The sequence below is a fragment of the Arabidopsis thaliana genome, chromosome 5, assembly GCF_000001735.4.
Source record: "Arabidopsis thaliana chromosome 5, partial sequence".
Taxonomy (NCBI): Eukaryota; Viridiplantae; Streptophyta; class Magnoliopsida; order Brassicales; family Brassicaceae; genus Arabidopsis; species Arabidopsis thaliana.
This window is the reverse complement of record NC_003076.8, coordinates 19,623,471-19,644,455: the sequence shown is the minus strand read 5'-3', so window position 1 is coordinate 19,644,455 and position 20,985 is coordinate 19,623,471. Positions and strand designations below refer to the sequence as shown.

The window sequence follows — 20,985 nt, the reverse complement described above, 5'->3', positions numbered from 1 at the left end:
GTGTCATCAAATATTTTAGTTTGTTATCATTGTGTAACTCTGAATGGTACACATAGGACAAAAGTTACGATTTTATTTTTTCCCATCCGTTTCGAATGGGTTTAAAGATATGTTAATATCACTACCATTATTCTTTTTTTTCTTCTATCCCTTTCCAATTTTATTTTACGTCACATGTAACTTTTGAGGTTTAATGGATGTGCATAGTTTAGTAGAGAGACATTATATGTCATATCAACCAACCAAATTACAAATTATATACCGATCAAGATTATTTCAGGACGCAATCTCTACCTGCGAGTCTTTCTTGATGTAACAAAAGATATTACTAATAAGCGATTTCTTCAAGAACTTGGAGGGTTTTTTGGTGAACCTGTGAACAGAAATAAACTATGATGAATGCAAAGAAACGAGACTTTGGTTGCAAATGTTTTGGTGTTATGAGGAACTTACCCATTCTAGATGTTGTGCTGTTATCCCGGAGGCATTACCCGAGTATATACTTCCCAGTACCTATCAAGATTGGATTTAAACATCACATAAAAAAGTGGTCAATGTTCTCTATTACTATCATCTGTTGAACATAGGGGATCGAGGAATGTTGGAAACATACCTTTGTGACAGTTTCTAGAAACATTCCTGGTCTTACTGGTAACGGTTTTCTTCCTGTAACGCTTCCCTGAGATCGCATCAAGTAGGCCAAGTAAGAAAAGAAGACATATCTTTGGTTCAGAGCCTACTGAAAAAGTCTTCTCTTTTAACAAAACAATGTGTCACTTGATCATACTTACCCTTCCATTTAATCCACTTGGTTTTCTTCCTTCGGTAGAAGAATCGTCTTCTTTGCTAAGATTATCTGCGCCTTCATCTTTCCCTTGCATTACATTCTGGATCATCTGCTGCACAGTCTTTCCAGGTTTCAAAGCTACCAATTTGGCTAAGAAATTCACCTGTTTGACGATCAAGCAACAAGTCACTGTATCTCAATGTTTAAAAAATGTTCACAAACACAGCATCATGGACATAATAGTTTGTCACACAAACCTCTGATTCAGGAAGAGTAGTGAAACCTCGGTCATTTCTTTCATCAAGTATACCTCCTCCCATCATGTTCCGGGCTTCCTCTCTAATCAAAACAAGCCTCGCTAGTAGTTTTCGATCCGGAATAGCTGGCCTTGTTTCCATAGTCTGCAAAAATCCTCAGACTTGTTCACATTCTCAAACTATCTCAAATACAGATTGATATCTATACTTAAACAAACACAAGTACCTCTAGCAAGTCATCAGCTTGATTAGCTATGTCATTCAGATTTGCTCCGGGTATATGAAGTTTAGTACCGTTCTCACTTTCAAAAGCCCCACCACCTGCAGCCACCCTACGCAGAAGCTCATGTCTACTTTCCTTTTTCGGGGTTCTACAGAGTAAACCAATCACCTGGACCTAAATATGGAGCAACACTTACACAAAATTAAAAACATGAAATGAAGCTAATGAAAAATTTAGAAAGTAAGAAGAAACTAATCTTAATATTACTCACATGAGGAGGGCATTTCTTGGTGAGATGAGATAAGACAGTCTCCTTGACGACCTCTAGTAAAGACTTTCTCTGAATCCAAAACAAAAATTCTTTAATCCTTTGTCCCAGCTTATGCTACAGAACTAATGGCAAGACTAACAACAGCCATAAAATCCAGAGAACATGTAATATTTGCTACACTACATTGCAAAAGCAATTCTAGCTATCCTGGTCGTTCTATGTAGCAAAACTCAAGTCAATTCTAGAAATATTTTTGTGTACATTCAGAGGGAAAATGCAGAATTGGTTTACCTTCTCGTCTTGGTCTTTGTCTGCAAGTTGGATCATGTAATCAAGAGCCATCATAAACCCTGATTCCATTTCATCAACCCTTTTCCCTATAACTCCTTGTGCAGCCAATTCTACAGCAACATTCTCAGATGCTTCATTCATCTTCATATCTTCCAACTACACATCAGAGACATATCAAGCCATTACGGAACCAATAATTCCCTTAATAAACAAGTAACGATTCTATGTATTAAAAAGTGAACAATATGCCCCAAAAACTACTAAGCCTAACGCCGTTAAGTTGTTCGACGAAAAGCCTAGCTTACAAAAAACAACACTAAAGCAAGCCCAGATGAAAACATAACTCTATGGAAACGTAGAAATACGTACTAACGAGTAAGTAACGATTACATGTAACATAAAGCTTAATGCCTATAAGTTGTTCGACGAAATGCCAAGCTTAGAGAAACGAAACAAAAGCAAGTTTTGATGAAAGATAACTCAAAATACATACGAGGGTAATCATTTCTTCAAGAACGGAAGTCACTTGTTCGCCTCCTTTAAGCAAAGCTTCATACTCAGCTGGATCTAATTTATCTTTGACATTAGTTTGATTTTGCTGAGTTCCGTATCTTTCGAACAATTCTTCATCGGTGTATCCACCTCCGACCTCGTAAGGAGCGCAAAATTGAACCAGACGCTTCAGTTTCTGGGTTTGCTTTGGACGGAACGAAGAAGAGGTGAAAGGAAATGAGCAAATAACCGATGGAATTATGAGAGATTCTCTTTTAGAAGGTGATGGTGTGGAGGAAAAACGAAGATGAATGGACTGTAACATAGTTTGTTTTCTCGTTTCGGATTCAAAAAGTTTGAGGTTTTGGGTTTATGCAAAGGAAAAAAAGATAAAGAATCGAAGAAGACGACGGGGATAAATTGGAAAAAAATAATTCGACAAAAATTTAGGAAATATATGCGCCGTCTGTGGGGATCGAACCCACGACCACGTGGTTAAAAGCCACGCGCTCTACCACTGAGCTAAGAAGGCTTGGTGCTTATTATGTAAAGTTTAAAATTTTATCTCAAAATAATATACCCAAATTACAACAAAAACAAACCATTTCAAGAATTCTTTACATAATAAGTTTGTAATGATTGATTGGTTTGTCAAATAATACCGGTTATCAATATTGGTTATTTTTATAACACTACTTAACTTGCAGCTTTAAGCTAGGTAAATGGCACAAAAGGATAAAACCTATTAAGCTTTTTTTTTTTTTGTTAAAAGTTATTAAACTACAGTTTTTATCATTAATATTCTTAGTTTGATACACAAAATCAGGTTTCAATTATGGAAATCTTCCTAGTTGAGATCAGCAACCATGTGGAGGAAGCATGGAGGGGTCCAAATGATATAATGGTGTTTTATGATTCTTATTAAGTTCATTGCCTACTTAGACAAAGTTGAGCGATCCTATTTATAATGCCATATAAAGATCTCAATTTATTTATATCAATATTTTTATCAAATGGTAAAATGAGAAACAATGTATAAATGTGTATATATATAAACATAATCGCTTAATTACAAATATAATTTAATTTAATTGAAGTGAGGAAGCTATAGATAAAGTAGGCATGGCAAAGGATTGCTTCATATTTTCTCAATTATTACAAAATCTCTCTTTCTTTCTCATTCACTATGTCTGGCACATGCTTTATTTCCTAATCCTCTTTTAGGAGTAGCTTTTTAGTACACTATTGCTATCAAATATTTTGTCCATGCTTATAACATTATAGACGTTACCTATAACAGTGGTTTATACATGATTATTAATAGTTATAGACTTAAGAGTAGAATAAGATGAGCAATAAAGTTATATTTTGTAGTATAATCGGATCAACCTTTAACTACAACTCATGCACTTTTTGCTGACTCAATTTTCTAAAACATAATGGAGATTTGTCAACGAGTTTTATGTGTGTAGATCAAAGCATTGCAATTACTTCAGAATGCTTTGATCGAAAAATATTGACACGAAAAATATTTGTCAAGTGAAATATTTTAGATGAAAAATGTTCGTTTAATATGCGAACTTTTAAAATATAGTTATTTAATACGTGAAATTCGTATATGGGTATTTAATACATGTAAAAATTATTGATCGGTCATTTCATATAAACTTAATTATTAACCACACTAAAATCTACCCGATGTTATTTGGCGTTAATAGACCCGATAACAACTATTAACTAGTCTTCGTTAGTTCCCAAACGACGTCGTTTCACCATAATCGAAATGGAAAACATGTCATTTAATACTCCAACTTTTAAATTATAGCCGTTTTATACATCAACTTCACATGTGACCATTTTATACATGAACTAAACGTTAATCTGCGGTTCGAAATATGAGAATGCGTTGATTAGGCCAAAAAGACATACGACTATCTAGGCCTAAACATTGGAATTACGGTTTGGATTCGATTCATATTTATTTGGATTCAGATAATTCGGTTAAGAGAATTTATTATTTGTTAGGATTTTATAAATCTACAGTTCAGATAGGCTCGATTTTTGGGAGAAAACACTAAAAAATTGTTCAATTTAAATAAAAATTAGTTTAATTTTACTAAATTTTGGCTAAACTTTGCAAAAATATGTTAAATTTTAATGAAAATAACTAAATATCTAGGTTATTTAGGATATGTCTCTTATTTAAATGCTATTTTTGGCTCTTCTTTTTTAGTTATAAATAAGTTTTACATCAAATTTTGTTTGGGCTTTTCATATAAAAACTAATTAACAGAAAAATAGTAAGAAACAAATATTGAGAAAAACTAGTCATCTTTTTTTGTTCAAAAACTTTAAGTCAATAAAGTTTGAACTTTTAAAATGAATCCACCTTATAGGATGAATAACCAAATTACTCAAAACGACCGTTACATTCAGCTCCAACTAGTTTATTAGCCGTAACTTCATAAATACCCTATTTACCCTCTCGAATGTCACGAGAAGTCATTAAAGGTAAAGGGTAGAATCGGAAATTCACAAAATCTCAAACGACAATACGGAGTCATGGACCCCTCCACAGGTCACAGTTTTATTGCCAACACTAATAAAAAAGTTGATTGCGAAATTTAAAATCGAAAAAGCTAAAAGGGGTAGTTTCGTCATAAATTTGAATTTTTTCTTTCACTGCCAGCTCTGCTTTAGAGCTTCTCTACTTCTTCTTCTTCTTCAAGTTCGCTTAAGAGATCGATCGGAGATTCGGAGTAGAGAAAAATGTCAGGATTCGTCGGGATTTTGGTATCGGATCCATGGTTACAGAACCAATTCACGCAAGTGGAGCTTCGGAGTTTGAAATCTCACGTACGTACGTCAGATCCATTGAAATTGAAGAAAATCTCCATAAGCTTTTTGATATTTCGTTTGTTTCTCATTGAAATTTTCGATCTGATTCTGTCAATTTCCAAATTCTATAGTTCACGAGCATGAAGAGAGAGAGCGGGAAGCTAACAGTATCAGACCTCGCGTCAAGGATGGGGAAATCAAAAGTAGTTGGAGATCAGAATCTAAGCAACGAAGAACGAGCGACTTTGATCCAAAATTTTCATCCGAATTTGAATGATGAAGTCGATTTCGAGTTTTACTTAAGGGTTAGTATCATCGTCTCTCTAAAAAATCTACAGATCTTTGTGTTTCTGGTGATGAAAATTGCAATTTGATTTGATTTGCAGATTTATCTGAATCTTCAAGCGCATGTAAACGCAATAATCGGAAGCGGTGTTAAAAACTCATCTGCGTTTCTTAAAGCAGCTACAACAACTTTGTTGCATACTATTAGTGATTCTGAGAAATCTTCTTATGTTGCTCATATCAATAATTATCTCTCTGGAGATGAGTTTCTAAACAAGTGCCTTCCGATTAATCCGTCTTCGAATGATCTATTCGAAGTTGCAAAAGATGGTGTTTTGCTTTGGTAAGCTTCTCCCCTCAGATTATTGAATTGTTTTTACTTTGATGATAGAGATTCTGAATTTGTTTCTGGTGTGATGTAGTAAGCTTATAAATGTGGCGGTTCCTGGAACAATCGATGAACGAGCGATTAATACTAAGAGTATGCTTAATCCATGGGAGAGAAATGAAAATCATACGCTTTGTCTTAACTCTGCCAAGGCTATTGGGTGTACTGTGGTTAATATAGGAACACAAGATATCATTGAAGGAAGGGTATGTGAATCAAGTGACTTTGTCATCAGTAATCTTGAAATTTTGGTGATGGTTATGACTAAGATTTCTCTGTTTCTCTAATTGCAGCGTCATCTTGTGCTCGGTGTGATCTCTCAAATCATTAAGGTGAGGCTATAATGTCTAGATACTGCTATTTGTTTTTGCTAATGATGAATGTGTGAATAATTTTCATTGTGATTGTTCTGTCTAGATACAATTGCTAGCAGACCTAAACTTGAAGAAAACTCCCCAGCTGGTGGAGTTGGTCGGTGATAGCAAGGTACATACTACTCACTCATTGTCTAGATTCCTGTTGGTTAAGTGAAACATTAAAAGGACAGATTTTTTAATTAAAATTTTGACTTTGTTATAACTTTTGGGATTAACAGGATGTGGAAGAGCTAATGAGTTTACCACCTGAGAAGATCTTATTGAGATGGATGAATTTTCAGTTGAGAAAAACTGAATACAAGAAAACCGTCACAAACTTCTCTTCTGATGTTAAGGTATCCAAAAGTCTCTGATATCAAGTTATGAGTTCTCTAGTGGTTGGTTTGACCAAATGTTTCTAGTGATAGACTCTTTTTATGTGGCTTATGACATGGTTTTTTGTAGGATGCGGAAGCTTACACTAATCTATTAAATGTCCTGGCACCAGAGCACAAGAATCCATCACATTTAGCAGTTAAAAGCTCATTTGAGAGAGCAAAACTTGTTCTCGAACATGCAGACAAAATGGGATGTAGGAGATACTTGACGGCGAAAGATATTGTTGAGGGTTCTCCAAATCTTAATCTTGCTTTTGTAGCACATATATTCCAGCACAGGTGAAATACACTTCAATATTAAAAACAGTTCATGTAAAAGGGAACATTTTTAGTGTGGGTCTAACAGATCAGAACTATGTTTTCTTTCTTTCCCGCAGGAACGGACTTTCAACACAAACGAAACAGATATCTTTTCTTGAAAATCTAGCTGATGACATTCAAATTTCAAGAGAAGAAAAAGCATTCCGGTTTTGGATTAACAGCTTTGATGGTTCAGTATACATAAACAACGTGTTTGAAGATCTCAGAGATGGGTTAGTATTTCTGCATTGAGTATAAGAAATGGCTAATACAGTGTGGAACGTATTTTAAACATTGAGTATATGTTTTTCATCAGGTGGATACTATTGCAGACACTAGACAAAGTGTCTCCAGGCATTGTTAATTGGAAAGTATCAAGCAAGCCTCCAATCAAATTGCCATTCAAGAAAGTAGAAAACTGTAATCAAGTTGTGAAATTAGGGAAGCAGCTCAAGTTCTCTTTGGTTAACATTGCTGGAAATGACATTGTTCAAGGAAACAAGAAACTCATACTAGGTAAAAATTTCTCAACTCTATAATTGTGTGTTTTTATGAATCACCAACTTTAATAATGAGTTGTTTTGAAACCATCTTCCAGCATACTTATGGCAATTGATGAGATACAACATCCTGCAACTTCTTAAGAACTTGAGACTACATTCAAACGGCAAAGAGATAACAGACGCTGATATATTGGAATGGGCAAATGCTAAAGTGAGAAACAACGGATGCAAAACACGCATGTACAGTTTCAGGGTAAGTACTCTACAGCTGGTATAATACTCTCCGGTGTTATCTTTCGAACCGGGCTTGCGTGAGTAACGAAGAAAGTTTTGAATTTGACAGGACAAGAGCTTATCCGATGGGGTATTTTTCTTGGAGCTGCTGAGTTCAGTGCAGCCAAGATCCGTAAACTGGAGTCTTGTTACAAACGGAGTTACAGGTAACTATAACTGTTTATATTCATATGTTTCTATATTTGTTCATGTTTGATAATTTAATAAGGACACTTGTTAATATACAGATGAAGAGAAAAAGATGAATGCAACTTATGTGATTAGCATAGCCAGGAAACTTGGTTGCTCCATTTTCTTACTCCCTGAAGATATAATCGAGGTAACTTTTATACAAAACCAATAGAAAACACTATAGTGAAAGATTTGGTTTTTATGTGTGTAAATATATATATGAACAGGTGAATCAGAAGATGATGCTGACATTGACGGCGAGTATAATGTATTGGACTCTAAAGCAACCTCTTCATCTGAATAAGCCTATCGGATCTCCTGATAGCCACAATGGAAGTTTACTCGATGATTCTACGTCAGATTCCTCTATAGAATAAAATTGTTTTACTGTGAAATTATATATTCTTAAGAACTTTATATGAATGATGTTATTAATTATTTTGCTCCTTTGTATTTTTTGGGTGTAAAAACTATATTAAAATTGAAATGTCATCAACGAATATTGACATACATCCAATCCAACTACGGAATAATACACTCGCGGTGTCGCAAAGGTGAAACTTATTGAGGATTTAAATCAAAGTTTTCAATAAATTAAAGATTTTAATGATATTTTTCCACAAAAAAAAACTCATTTTACTTTGTCCTAATATGAACAATGTGACAAAAAGAAAATTTGAGCTACAAGTAAAAGTATAAGGGGTAACGTTGGGATGAAGAATGTTGACTCTTTTAGTCATAAAACATTCAAATTGTGACTTCAAAATAAAACGTATGGGGTTAAATTGAATAATTTCTCCAAGTTTATGGACATTTTGATAATTTCTCTGAAATTCTGAAGAAGTAGGACCCAGCAAGTATGTTCTCTTTTGGCGCCTCTGCTGTATTCACATTCAGAAGACGCGGTTTAAAGCTTTCCCAAATCTCTCTGCACATGGTTTTCTCCATTTTCACTCACTGCTCTACTCAGACAGAGAGTGAGAGATCCAATGCGGTGCTTTCCACCTCCCTTATGGTGCACCTCCTTGGTCGTTTTCTTGTCGGTTACCGGAGCCCTAGCCGCCGATCCCTACGTCTTCTTCGATTGGACTGTCTCTTACCTCTCTGCTTCTCCTCTCGGCACTCGTCAACAGGTTTCAAAAATCTTCTGCATTAATCATCTATTTCCAATCTCAAAGTTTCGATTTTTGAAATTCGATTTCTAGGTAATTGGGATAAATGGGCAATTTCCTGGTCCGATTCTAAACGTAACTACGAATTGGAATGTTGTTATGAATGTGAAGAATAATCTTGATGAGCCATTGCTTCTTACATGGTAATAATGTCTATTATTAAGTTCAATTCAATGTATCTGTATAATTGAATTTGTAACTAAAACTATGTTGTTTGTAATGGTGGTGATATGCAGGAATGGAATCCAACATAGGAAAAACTCATGGCAAGATGGTGTTTTGGGAACTAATTGTCCAATTCCTTCTGGTTGGAATTGGACTTATGAGTTTCAAGTTAAAGATCAGATTGGTAGTTTCTTTTATTTTCCTTCTACAAATTTTCAAAGAGCTTCTGGTGGTTATGGAGGGATTATTGTCAATAATCGCGCTATCATTCCGGTTCCTTTCGCTCTTCCTGATGGTGATGTTACTCTCTTTATCAGTGATTGGTATACTAAGAGCCATAAGGTTTTTACATATAGCCTTAAACCTTTCTTTATTGTTTTCTGTCCTGTCTCTTTTGCTATGCTTGTTTTAACATCTGAAACACTTCTGTGGAATCAGAAGCTGAGGAAGGATGTTGAGAGTAAGAACGGCCTTCGACCTCCGGATGGTATTGTCATCAATGGATTTGGACCTTTTGCTTCTAATGGTAGTCCTTTTGGGACCATAAACGTTGAACCAGGTATCTTATAATAACATCTCTTTTTGTTGAATCTTCACTTTGTTTATAGTTTGAATCTTCTCTCGTCTCTGAAAACATTCATATCTTCATATTTACTAGGACGAACATATCGTTTTCGTGTTCACAATAGTGGCATTGCGACCAGCTTGAATTTCAGAATACAGAATCATAACCTGCTTCTTGTTGAGACAGAAGGGTCATACACAATTCAGCAGAATTATACGAATATGGATATACATGTGGGTCAATCTTTCTCATTTCTGGTCACTATGGATCAGTCTGGTAGTAATGACTACTACATTGTTGCCAGCCCAAGGTTTGCTACATCCATCAAAGCTAGTGGAGTCGCTGTCTTGCGCTACTCTAATTCCCAAGGACCCGCTTCAGGTCCACTCCCTGATCCTCCTATTGAGTTGGACACATTTTTCTCAATGAACCAAGCACGATCCTTAAGGTTGTTAACGACTATGTATAGTTATGTTTCATACTAGGAAATATCTTGGCTAGAATGGTACCCCTTTTCTATTTCTATTCAAAACTGCAATATTTACTTGTTGCTGATGGGAAAATGCTGTTTGGTAGGTTGAATTTGTCATCTGGAGCTGCCCGTCCAAACCCGCAGGGATCTTTCAAATATGGCCAGATTACAGTAACTGATGTGTATGTGATTGTCAACCGACCACCAGAGATGATAGAGGGACGATTGCGTGCAACTCTTAATGGTATATCATACTTACCTCCTGCAACACCCCTAAAGCTTGCTCAGCAATACAACATCTCAGGGGTATACAAGTTGGATTTCCCAAAAAGGCCAATGAATAGGCATCCCAGGGTTGATACCTCAGTCATAAACGGCACGTTCAAGGGATTCGTGGAAATCATATTTCAAAATAGTGACACCACTGTTAAGAGCTACCACTTGGATGGTTATGCATTTTTTGTTGTTGGGTAAGGTTCCATTAGTTATATTAGATCCATTTACATGACCAGACGTTGAAAGATAATGGACAATGTGATTGTAAAGTTAAAGAATGATGTTTGTCTTGAAGGATGGACTTTGGTCTGTGGACAGAAAATAGCAGAAGCACATACAACAAGGGTGATGCAGTTGCTCGATCTACTACGCAGGTTTTATGACTTAACACCTGAAACCGAAATGTTACATGTGTTTCTATGTGGTTTTAAACGGCTAATTTGTTTACAGGTGTTTCCTGGTGCATGGACGGCCGTCTTGGTTTCTTTGGACAATGCTGGCATGTGGAACCTTCGAATAGACAATCTAGCCTCATGGTATCTTGGCCAAGAACTATACTTGAGTGTGGTTAATCCAGAGATTGACATTGACTCATCTGAGAATTCCGTTCCTAAAAACTCTATATATTGTGGTCGGCTCTCACCATTACAAAAGTAAGTCTAGAAAAGGAATTAGCTTTTAGGTTGGCTTTCTCAGTCACTGACCTGTGTCTTGTTATTTTTGCAGAGATCAAGCACAGAGGGTAAACTTCTCCGGATCACAGCGATCCATCTTTGTAACAAGCAGAGGGATTCTCCTCGCTCTTTTTGCAATCTTAGTAAGTAGTTTAGCAAGATAACGATTCTGAGCTTTTCGGGCCTGATTGTAGCAAAACTGCAATGCCACTCCCATCATTTCAGAAGATCATAGTGTTGGTATAACACAGTAGAAGCTTGAAGATCACAGATGAGGTGTTTGTTGTTTATGCGTAGTGTTTAATCTACCATCAATATAATGTTATGCTGTAAGGCTTGATTTTGTAATAGAACTTGGTGAGAAGACATCAATCGTCTTTGTAATACTAAGAAGATTCTTGATTCTACTGCCAAGGCACAGACAGACCTGAGTCTTGTAGAAACGGATCGGATATCCGAAAAAAACCGGGATCGGATATCATATTAGATTCATGTCTGAGGAACTTGGATTCATGTTCCTACTTGGATGATTAACTCCATATTACAAGAAGATGATTAGTAGGTGGAAATGTGAAGAAGCACTGAGATAGTAATTGGCACATAATAAAACTGAAGTGTAATACTTTGCTAATTCTTACGTTGACTTTTGAAAGTTCAAACCTTTACGATACCAAAAACCTTCTTCTCCAATGGTTTCCATTTTCCTTCAATCACCCACCTTTTTAACACCACTGAGCTACCCATTTTCATCTCGGAGCTCCACCAAGAGAACCCAACATGGAGCTTCTCTGTCACTACGTGTCACAGCTTCTCGTAGCTCCTTCGATGTTGTTGTTGTAGGTGGTGGGATCATTGGGTTAACCATAGCCCGCCAATTCCTTACCGGGTCGGATCTATCTGTTGCTGTTGTCGATAAAGCCGTACCTTGCTCCGGCGCCACCGGTGCCGGTAATTCTCAACCCTTCTCTTACAAATTGGATCTGACGATTGACATTAGTACATTACCTATGGATTCTGCAAATAAAGCTGGACTCTTGAAGTGAATGAAGTTGACTTAACTTGAAATTTGTGGTTTTTGGATTTCAGGGCAGGGATATATATGGATGACACACAAGAAACCAGGCAGTGATGTGTGGGACTTGACCTTGAGGAGCCATGAACTCTGGCACAAGCTTGCAGAGAGCTTGACTGATGATGGTCTTGATCCTGAAGAGTTGCTTGGCTGGAAAAAGACAGGTTTTTACTGACTACCCACTTTACGTTTGTATAGAATTTGGAGCTCTTTGAGCGACTTTGTTGATCATGATCTTGTGTTGATTCTTTCTTCACTTTAGTCTATTGGGTTCTATACACTATTAGTTAGGTTCTTTTGGCAATGTCATTTTCGTCGTGTTCAACAAAAATAATAGTTCAGTGTATTGTTGTCAACGAAAATAGATGATATATACACCATTAGTTACGTTCTGTTTGTCAACGAAAATAGATGATATAGTTCAGTGTATTGTTGTCACTTGTAGGAAGCTTGCTCATTGGTAGGACCACTGAGGAATGTGTTGCTCTGAAGCAAAAGGTTCATGAGCTATCTGAAGCTGGGTTAAGAACTGAATATTTGTCTAGTGCTGAGTTGTTGTTAAAGGAGCCTGCGATACTTGTAAATGATAATACTGGTGCTGCATTTCTTCCTGATGATTCACAGTTGGACGCCCATCGTGCGGTTGCTTATATCGAGAAGGTTGCTTTTTATGTATTTATTTGATAGTTGAATGTCTCATCTGACACTTTTCTTTTGTGGTTTACTTAGTTTTATTTGAGTTACTCAGGGTAATAGAGCGTTTGCAACAGCAGGCAGATATGCCGAGTTCTATAATGAACCAGTTACAGGTTTAATAAGGTTGGTAATCTTTGTAGCTGAATCAGAACTTTTCTGAACCAAAAATTAAAAATGCATTCTCCAATCTAGGCATCGATATAACATACATATCTGTATACTAAAAACCATGGCTGTGTCCTAATTTTGTTACCTTAAATTAAGAGGCTGAAACACAAAAACAAATTCATCCAAATCTATGTAAATCTTCAGTGGACGCTACTAATCTTTCTTCTACTAGAGTTTTATTAATAGTATTTCTATTCAGGTCTGATGGGGATAGCAAGGTGGTTGCTGGCGTTAAGACTTTGAAACGCAACTTGTATGGTAAGAAGGCTACTATAGTAGCTGCTGGTTGCTGGAGTGGATCTCTGATGCATGAATTGCTTAAAGACTGCAACATTCCGCTGGACGTTCCGGTGAAGCCAAGAAAGGTTTGAAGTCTCGTCTGATTGCCCAATTTATATTCCCTCGTTTTAAATCTCTATATTGAAGTGTATCTTTGTCATCACGAGGTGTCAAAATTCTGGCAAGCCAAGTTCTTGAGGATATTATTGTTTAAGAGCAGCAAGTATATCTTTATTTGTCGTGAAGATCCTTTGCAAGCTTCTTGAAATGGACTGCTTTGGTATTTTTTTAAATTGCAGTATCCAACTTTGCCTTGCAGGGGCATCTGCTTGTGGTAGAGAACTTTGATTCATTCCACTTAAATCATGGGATAATGGAGGCTGGTTACTCGAATCATCAAAGTGCTTCAGTTTCAGGATTGGATGTCGATGAACGGATGCTATCTATTTCCATGACAGCCACAATGGACACATCAGGAAACCTTGTTCTTGGTAATTTCATCAATCTATGTCCACTAAAATCCATGTTCTTCTTATTATGTGTGCTTAACATATTTATCAGTCACACACAATATATCTCTTATCTTCATTTAGCCATCTCTAATTTCAGGGAGCAGCCGTGAGTTTGTCGGGTTCGACACTGAAGCTGATGAGTTTATCATCCGTTGCATATGGGAGCGTGCTGCAGAATTCTTTCCTAAGTTACGTGATATTTCCCTCGAAGATTTCATCCGTAACAGGAAAGTGAGAGTCGGGTTGCGCCCTTACAGTAAGCTTCTTGCATCTAATGCTCCAAACCAAAAGTACTTGAAGCCGGCCTTTGGAATGTTCACAAAACCTGAACTTTTCTTTTAACTGATCATAGTGCCTGACGGGAAGCCAGTGATAGGATCCGTGCCCGGATTACAAAACATGTACTTAGCAGCTGGGCATGAAGGAGGTGGACTTTCCATGGTAAGTAACATTCATTCTAATCCTCTAACACCTTTCTCAAGAACCCAATCATGATTCACGGTTTCTTGAAATCGTTTAGGCTCTAGCAACAGCGGAAATGGTAACGGACATGGTACTAGGAAAACCATCACAAGTGGATACTTCAACGTTTGGGGTTAAAGGGCGTCGTTGTTGCTGATGAAATAGAAGCAGTTTGGTTTAGTTAAGAGAGTGAATCCTCTTAAGCATTGTGGTTGCTATAAACGGGGTCTTAAAGGAAATGTCTATGAGCTACATAAATCTAGTGTTGGTTTAGTCCGGTTTTAGTATACTAAGACCAATTCTAATTCTACGTCTTTAAACCAGACTTTTTCTCTAGCTTTCGACATGCATGATCTATTTTTAATACGGTTGATTACAAATATGTTCCATTCAAAATATTCTCAAACAATAATTTAACCATTTATACGCATATTAGCAAAGATATGTCATTCGAATTTGACCAAAAATGCGCACATGGTTATCATATCCTAGAAAACTTTCAAATCAGTGATTATCACATTCCATATTCAAACTATTGCTATTTATTTATTTCAATATATCTATATATATAATATTAATTGTCAACAAACATATAAAACCACAAGTAGTGATGCTAGTTGAAGTTTTTTCTTTTTCTTATTAACGTATAAGTCTTTTGAGTCTATGACCATCTACATCCATCAGTAGTTTTTAAATTTATCTATCAACTTGACATACATATAGGACTGGCTTTGCCTAAATGGTTGGCCCTCCTATGTCAACTTGATATACATATAGTAATCTTTTAAAATATATATATCTAGTTGTTCTGGTCGGACCGTATTATTGTGTGTACAAGTTCGTACATATTAACGTGTGTGATGTCTATATGTTAAAATGTCAACTCTAATTAGCTATATATACGTTCTTAATTCTCCTAGTAATTATATCCATATCTTAAAACTTTCCAACAATCTTAAACACAAACACGCAAAAGATGGAAAAGAGTCTTCTTGTCCTCTGTCTCATTTTGTTTTTTACTTATAGTTACGTCTCGGCTAATTACTATCCACCTAAAGCCTTAGTATCAACCGTCTCTAAGAACACAATCTTGCCTATCTTCACCTTCACACTCAACACAAACCAAGAGTTTTTCATTCACATCGGCGGTCCCTATCTTGTCCGTAAATGCAACGATGGTCTCCCTCGTCCCATCGTCCCTTGTGGCTCCCCCGTATGTGCTCTAACTCGTAGATTCACTCCTCACCAATGCTCTCTTCCCAGCAACAAAATCATCAATGGAGTATGTGCTTGCCAAGCAACCGCTTTTGAGCCATTCCAACGTATATGTAACTCTGACCAATTCACCTATGGAGATTTATCCATCTCTTCTCTAAAACCTATATCTCCTTCGGTCACGATCAACAACGTTTATTACCTATGCATCCCCCAACCGTTCCTTGTAGACTTCCCTCCCGGTGTTTTCGGCCTTGCGGGGCTTGCACCTACGGCTCTCGCCACTTGGAACCAGCTGACTCGACCTAGACTCGGACTCGAGAAGAAGTTTGCGTTGTGTCTTCCTTCTGATGAAAACCCTTTGAAAAAAGGTGCTATTTACTTTGGTGGAGGTCCGTACAAGCTCAGAAACATTGATGCAAGATCTATGCTCTCTTACACTCGATTGATTACAAACCCTAGAAAACTCAACAACTATTTCTTGGGACTCAAGGGTATTTCCGTTAACGGGAATAGGATCTTGTTTGCCCCAAACGCTTTTGCTTTTGACCGCAACGGTGATGGAGGCGTTACTCTAAGCACCATATTCCCTTTCACTATGTTACGAAGCGACATATACAGAGTCTTTATCGAAGCATTCTCACAAGCCACATCGGGTATTCCACGTGTCAGTAGCACGACACCCTTTGAGTTTTGTCTTTCGACGACGACAAATTTCCAAGTGCCTAGGATCGATCTAGAGCTAGCTAATGGTGTGATTTGGAAATTGTCTCCCGCAAACGCGATGAAGAAGGTCAGCGATGACGTGGCTTGCTTGGCTTTTGTCAACGGAGGAGATGCGGCGGCGCAGGCGGTGATGATAGGAATACATCAGATGGAAAATACTTTGGTGGAGTTTGACGTTGGAAGATCTGCTTTTGGATTTAGTTCTTCTTTGGGTTTGGTCAGCGCTTCATGCGGCGACTTTCAAACACGGCCATGAGAATGTCAAAACAACTTGATAGTTGACATTATCTTGTGATTGAATATTTATTTGTCAGTACTCTGGCTTCATTTGTTATGTAACATTCATGTCAAGTGTGGTTTTAAAAAATTTAGTCAATGACGAATGTCAAAGAATGTAATAAAACACTAAAGTTTTATCTTATTATTAATGAACCTTAATATATAAGTTGCGTCGACAAGTCATTTCACTTTATATAATATTAAAGATGTTACATAAGTTTGATAAACCATGTCAATTATTGCTGATGATTTTTTTCTTACTTCCTTTGTTACTATTAGTGATTTATTTGGTTATTTTTCGTCAAACCATGTCATTATATTAAAGGGGTTATATAAGTTTAAACTACTATGACTACTAAACGATATGTAGTTAGTGAAGTGACTTCTTGCAGATTTAGCAAATACCTCAGCTACTTGGTTAGCTCCTTTTTCACAAAACTACAAGTGGGATGAGCTAACTCTAGTACATCTCTAATTACAGTATGTTGGTATGGCAAGATATTTTCGAAAAACCACCAGATAAAATTACCTAATTAAAAATCAAGCATCTTAATATATAAGACTCTCATTCAAAGTGCTACGTATCTAATCTTAAAACTTAAATGGCTTATAAATGGATTTTTTTCAGTGGTGAAAAATCCCAAATTATGTTCAATCCAAGGATCGTTCATTTTTGCACTTTTTAAGTTTCTAATTGAGTACAACGATATATGTCAATGTCAGTGTAATAATACAAAAAAGTTGTAAACTAAAGTCGGAATTATTTGATTTTCTTGTGTTAAACCCATAAATCCGATTCTCCAATCCAAAGCATATGAAGAACAAACACTACATGAGAAGGTTTTGCTTTCTTTAAACTACATTCCGTTATGCGATTCTACCTACAAACTACATGACGTTTTTGTTCACGTAGTACAAACAGCACGCATGTCTAACAAGAAGATACAAAACGGCCAATATCTCTTCCTTGTCTATTTTTGCATGTTGTTGAACTCGAAACTATAAATTGTAACAAACTTCTTATTCTTCCTCTGTGAGTGAAAAATCAAAAATCACAAAAGAAGCAAGAAAACAAAAAATGGCGATTCTCGACCTCGAGACTTTCAAGTCACTCACTTCCCTCACCTTCAACTTCGAGACTCTCTCCGATACTGTCACTTCCACGAAAGATTCGTCGTACTCTGTTTCATCTCCGGTTACTTCTGGTGATCGCGTCGACGGAGGTTGTATTTGCTCGAGGATGGTCTCTCTTTGTGAAGATTCACGTTATTCTGTTAAAGATGGTATCAATCGCGATGGTTATGATACTGATGAAGAAGATGACTTTGACTACTATGATGATCTCGATGATGATCATGAGCTGGTAAAGATTCAGAGGATTAGGAAAACGGGAAAGAGAACATTCTGGAAAAACGTTACGTTGAAGAAGAAGAAGTATTCGTATTCGCAGTTGAAACCTGGGTGTGTTCATGGCAAGCATGGACTCGATATCAAATTCAGGTGCTGATTTGACTTAAAGATCGTTGTAAAAAGTTGTTTCTTGGCTCATTTCAGATTTGCGTTACTTTGGATAGTTTCTGTGTTGAAATTTGGATGTCTTTTGAGGATTTGATTTAGTTGTTCATGGATTGTTTAGTTTCTGGAATCTTGTAAATCGATATTTAGAGAAGAATCAATGAAGAAGAGTTAGTTTGATAAGAGTAGTTACGTACAACCATGAAGAATATTGAAGATTGTACATGATTTCAGTTGTTCTTGTATGGTTTAGTTTCTGCAATCTTTGTAAATCGATATTTACTTTTGTATAGTATGAACGATAATCTTTAGGTGTCATATGAATTTGTGACATCTTTGCAGAAGTTAATCAATGAAGCAGCATTTACGTTTCATTAATTTACACTCCTTAGTCCATGCGAATCTTGAAGATTTTAATCCCTTTCTTCAATATACCGAAAAACATTGACGAATGTTTTAATATATGTAATATTAATTGGTTTCAAGTGGGTTTGTTTATTTAATTAAGTTTTTGGTTAGTGAGGTTTTTTCCCTAGAATATATCATCAATTGGTTTAATACATGAAGCACTCTTTCTTCTAAATTCTCAATGTAGTTCATAATAAAAACCAGTTAAACTGAAAAAAATTAACGACTTCAAATAGACAACAGGGAAAAAAAATAAAAAAACAAGAATGCGATGAATACTATACTGCATGTATACTTTCAAAAAAGGTTGATGCACCTTCCAAACATAAATGGATAATATGCCCAAAAGATTCAGGCCCATTAAAAGCCCAATTAAAATTATAGCGCCGAAGATACCGCCCGAGTCCCGACTAATGCATCTCTTATCTTTCTAAAAAGCGCCAAACCCGTGGCAATATGTCATAGTATCTGATCCGTACTTGACCCGTTCAAATACCAACGGGCTATAGGATCCGGCTTCATACCCGGAATATATGGGCCTAAATGATAGAAAGCCAAACGTCTAATTGAAGGACTTTCATCATCAATAATTCAGTATTATGTTCATCAACTGAAGGACTTCCATCATTAGTATCTTCTTTTTGTTTTTTTATCCATCATCATCAGTATCTTCTGTTCTTCTTCAACAACAATTTCAGTGAGTTATGACACATTTAGTCTTAGATACGTGCCTCTTGATTTTGGTTATAATCTTCAGATTGGGAAATTACGGGATATACGAATTGAGTAATTTTTTTGGATATATAAGTTATTCGTTCGAAAGGTCAAAATCAAATGTTCTTCAAGGCATGTTCTCACATAATCTATTCAAAGATTCATTAGATGTTTCAAGTTTAATCCTAAGCCGTTCATTAAACCTAAATCCGAAAACAATTACCGTCCTTGGTGACTGTATCACATAAATCGTACACCAGATAAGATTTATTCTTCTGCAAAGATATAAACATATCAATTCAAATAACAAACTAACTCCTAAAAAACGATTTATGTAAAACTATTTGGTATCGAAAGAATCAAAGTATAGTAAACCAATCATGTGCCCATATAGGGATCACAGAGAATAATCCCGAGGACATGATTAAAATTGGAGTACAGATCAATTTAGCAAACGAAGAAATTGCACCAAAACATGGAATTAATGGTCTTGGGACAGAGTGCGTTTGCCCAAAACAACAACAACAAAATCTAATTTCAAAAGATTGTGCCAGTAGATTAAGGGCCTGGATAATCATGATTATAATCAGATCCAGGCGAGTGATACTGCCGATTTCTATTTCGCAAGTTATGATTTTCATAAAATTGATTGGATCGTGAATATCTTGACCCAATCAAAGAAGCTGAGACTTGCTTTAAAAAAAAAAAAACTACAGACCCAAAAAAACAACAAAGGAGTACTTTACGATTCGTTTAAGCTGCAAAATTTTGAAAGAGTAGCTAATTTAGAGACATGAGAGAAAGGCGTTGTAGAAGAAGAGAAAGAAGAGAGATTATATATAAGATTGGGAGAGAATAGAGATTAGGGTTTCTCTCTTCTCCTTTCTTCTCTTTGAAAAAGCTTATGGGCTCATTAATTTTATTAGCCCAGCCCAAACTGAAAGCCCACAACTGACCGGCATTTCGGATTTCTTACTAGGTTTGATTTTGATTTTGGAACTAATGTCAATAAACCGGATATTAGATTGATTCGGTTGGAAGGGGAAAAGATCAATTTCTCTCTCTTCTCTCTCTTCAATTATTCAGAGAGAGGAACACGATCTTTGTTTCTCCATCCGGTTTGTTTACTAGTTTTGTCTCTGGTATGGTTCAGCTTTGTCTCCGGCGAGGTCCGGCTTTGTTTCGGCTATCTGTTGCCGCTTTTTGTTTTTTCTGTTGAATAAATTATGCGATCTATGTTAGTGTTGTGGTTTTAGGTGATTCGTCTTTGCCTAAACACAATTCTCTCCAACATAAGATTGATGAATATGATGCTTGAGTTCGTGAACCGTTGACGTTTAATTGGGAAGATTTTGAAGTTGAATTTCCATGAAGTTGAAGATTTGTTTTTAGAGCTTTGGAATTGACAATTGCTATCACCGGATTCAACATGCATATCGCGGCGTTCTGGGTTTCAATGGAGTCGACAATCTTCTTCGGCGGCGACCAGTGATTCTCCGATCTTCTTCTTCTCACGTGTCTTCAGCACCTAACCTTTTCATGACACGTGTTTTAGGTTCTGTTTCAATGATTCTTCTTTCTTCCTGATGCGGTTTCCTACTTGGGCTTCATAGTTGGGCTTGAAAAGTCTTACACTTATGTTTAGTTGAATTTGGCTCTGTTGTTTGTCTCAAACTTTGGCTTATGTTGATATAACAAAATGGACACTCTTGTGACAAAAAAAAAAAAATTGATTCGGTTGGTTCCACCTTAATTGTTTTT

At 36.4% G+C, this 20,985-nt stretch overlaps 6 protein-coding genes, 3 long non-coding RNA genes and 4 other non-coding genes across 16 annotated transcripts; 7 read left to right on the top strand and 6 right to left on the bottom strand.

The window, feature by feature from the left end:
- Positions 1-93: 93 nt before the first annotated feature.
- On the bottom strand, positions 94-2,712 carry AT5G48470 (uncharacterized protein). The gene is made up of 9 exons (NM_124222.3): positions 2,323-2,712; positions 1,830-1,985; positions 1,539-1,607; positions 1,271-1,441; positions 1,045-1,188; positions 792-950; positions 614-679; positions 454-513; positions 94-373 (listed from the first exon to the last, which is right to left on the bottom strand). The coding sequence occupies exons 1-9, from the start codon at positions 2,644-2,646 to the stop codon at positions 329-331; spliced, it is 1,194 nt and encodes a 397-aa protein (NP_568697.1). The 5' UTR covers positions 2,647-2,712; the 3' UTR covers positions 94-328.
- Positions 2,713-2,781: 69 nt separating this feature from the next.
- Positions 2,782-2,853, bottom strand: AT5G48465. Its single transcript has one exon. It is a non-coding gene; the product is annotated as a tRNA-Lys (tRNA).
- A 2,073-nt stretch (positions 2,854-4,926) lies between these two features.
- AT5G48460 (Actin binding Calponin homology (CH) domain-containing protein) lies at positions 4,927-8,411 on the top strand. Its single transcript, NM_124221.3, has 14 exons — positions 4,927-5,177; positions 5,291-5,464; positions 5,546-5,787; positions 5,867-6,038; positions 6,126-6,164; positions 6,250-6,318; positions 6,428-6,544; positions 6,654-6,865; positions 6,964-7,119; positions 7,203-7,402; positions 7,485-7,642; positions 7,733-7,829; positions 7,911-8,002; positions 8,082-8,411. The coding sequence occupies exons 1-14, from the start codon at positions 5,091-5,093 to the stop codon at positions 8,229-8,231; spliced, it is 1,965 nt and encodes a 654-aa protein (NP_199657.1). The 5' UTR covers positions 4,927-5,090; the 3' UTR covers positions 8,232-8,411.
- Positions 8,412-8,776: 365 nt separating this feature from the next.
- On the top strand, positions 8,777-11,753 carry sks3 (SKU5 similar 3; the record flags this gene model as incomplete). 2 transcript variants are annotated; one of them, NM_124220.3, is made up of 10 exons in its annotated part: positions 8,792-8,987; positions 9,060-9,169; positions 9,263-9,533; positions 9,630-9,750; positions 9,850-10,204; positions 10,333-10,698; positions 10,800-10,878; positions 10,955-11,157; positions 11,231-11,325; positions 11,544-11,665. In NM_124220.3, the coding sequence occupies exons 1-10, from the start codon at positions 8,844-8,846 to the stop codon at positions 11,663-11,665; spliced, it is 1,866 nt and encodes a 621-aa protein (NP_199656.2). In that variant the 5' UTR covers positions 8,792-8,843. The 2 variants fall into 2 exon arrangements, with proteins under 2 accessions (NP_001332438.1, NP_199656.2); NM_001344773.1 differs by having other exon boundaries at positions 8,777-8,987; positions 11,231-11,753.
- On the bottom strand, positions 11,228-11,761 carry AT5G07145. Its single transcript, NR_142979.1, has 2 exons — positions 11,605-11,761; positions 11,228-11,374 (listed from the first exon to the last, which is right to left on the bottom strand). It is a non-coding gene; the product is annotated as an other RNA (long non-coding RNA).
- On the top strand, positions 11,681-14,798 carry AT5G48440 (FAD-dependent oxidoreductase family protein). 3 transcript variants are annotated; one of them, NM_124219.5, is made up of 9 exons: positions 11,681-12,126; positions 12,265-12,414; positions 12,696-12,910; positions 12,999-13,069; positions 13,314-13,479; positions 13,713-13,884; positions 14,003-14,161; positions 14,258-14,346; positions 14,426-14,798. In NM_124219.5, exons 1-9 carry the CDS (start codon positions 11,868-11,870, stop codon positions 14,522-14,524), a joined length of 1,380 nt encoding a protein of 459 aa, NP_199655.3. In that variant the 5' UTR covers positions 11,681-11,867; the 3' UTR covers positions 14,525-14,798. The 3 variants fall into 3 exon arrangements, with proteins under 3 accessions (NP_199655.3, NP_001331065.1, NP_974906.2); NM_001344772.1 differs by having other exon boundaries at positions 11,817-12,126; positions 13,987-14,161; NM_203177.2 differs by having other exon boundaries at positions 11,818-12,126; positions 14,003-14,346; positions 14,426-14,689.
- Positions 14,799-15,288: 490 nt separating this feature from the next.
- Positions 15,289-16,822, top strand: AT5G48430 (Eukaryotic aspartyl protease family protein). Its single transcript, NM_124218.3, has one exon. It carries the CDS (start codon positions 15,344-15,346, stop codon positions 16,562-16,564), a length of 1,221 nt encoding a protein of 406 aa, NP_199654.1. The 5' UTR covers positions 15,289-15,343; the 3' UTR covers positions 16,565-16,822.
- An 843-nt stretch (positions 16,823-17,665) lies between these two features.
- Positions 17,666-18,094, top strand: AT5G48420 (uncharacterized protein; the record flags this gene model as incomplete). Its single annotated transcript, NM_124217.1, has 1 exon — positions 17,666-18,094. The coding sequence occupies one exon, from the start codon at positions 17,666-17,668 to the stop codon at positions 18,092-18,094; it is 429 nt and encodes a 142-aa protein (NP_199653.1).
- Positions 18,095-18,734: 640 nt separating this feature from the next.
- On the bottom strand, positions 18,735-19,072 carry AT5G07125. The gene has a single exon (NR_142978.1). It is a non-coding gene; the product is annotated as an other RNA (long non-coding RNA).
- Positions 18,820-19,209, top strand: AT5G07115. Its single transcript, NR_142977.1, has one exon. It is a non-coding gene; the product is annotated as an other RNA (long non-coding RNA).
- A 377-nt stretch (positions 19,210-19,586) lies between these two features.
- AT5G07105 lies at positions 19,587-19,736 on the bottom strand. Its single transcript, NR_142976.1, has one exon. It is a non-coding gene; the product is annotated as an other RNA (small nucleolar RNA).
- A 32-nt stretch (positions 19,737-19,768) lies between these two features.
- On the bottom strand, positions 19,769-19,908 carry AT5G07095. The gene has a single exon (NR_142975.1). It is a non-coding gene; the product is annotated as an other RNA (small nucleolar RNA).
- Positions 19,909-20,223: 315 nt separating this feature from the next.
- On the top strand, positions 20,224-20,940 carry AT5G48412. The gene has a single exon (NR_144289.1). It is a non-coding gene; the product is annotated as an other RNA (non-coding RNA).
- The last annotated feature ends 45 nt before the right edge of the window (positions 20,941-20,985 follow it).

Coding starts and splice junctions, on each gene's coding strand:
- AT5G48430 (NM_124218.3), top strand. CDS start 15,344: ATGGAAAAGAGTCTTCTTGTCCTCTGTCTCATTTTGTTTTTTACTTAT.
- AT5G48440 (NM_124219.5), top strand. CDS start 11,868: ATGGTTTCCATTTTCCTTCAATCACCCACCTTTTTAACACCACTGAGC. Junction 13,480..13,712: donor TTCCGGTGAAGCCAAGAAAG/GTTTGAAGTCTC, acceptor TTTGCCTTGCAG/GGGCATCTGCTTGTGGTAGA. Junction 13,885..14,002: donor ATCAGGAAACCTTGTTCTTG/GTAATTTCATCA, acceptor CTCTAATTTCAG/GGAGCAGCCGTGAGTTTGTC.
- AT5G48460 (NM_124221.3), top strand. CDS start 5,091: ATGTCAGGATTCGTCGGGATTTTGGTATCGGATCCATGGTTACAGAAC. Junction 5,178..5,290: donor TTCGGAGTTTGAAATCTCAC/GTACGTACGTCA, acceptor CAAATTCTATAG/TTCACGAGCATGAAGAGAGA. Junction 6,866..6,963: donor GCACATATATTCCAGCACAG/GTGAAATACACT, acceptor TCTTTCCCGCAG/GAACGGACTTTCAACACAAA.
- AT5G48470 (NM_124222.3), bottom strand. CDS start 2,646: ATGTTACAGTCCATTCATCTTCGTTTTTCCTCCACACCATCACCTTCT. Junction 1,608..1,829: donor ACAAAGACCAAGACGAGAAG/GTAAACCAATTC, acceptor TTTTGGATTCAG/AGAAAGTCTTTACTAGAGGT. Junction 680..791: donor CAAGTGGATTAAATGGAAGG/GTAAGTATGATC, acceptor ATGCGATCTCAG/GGAAGCGTTACAGGAAGAAA.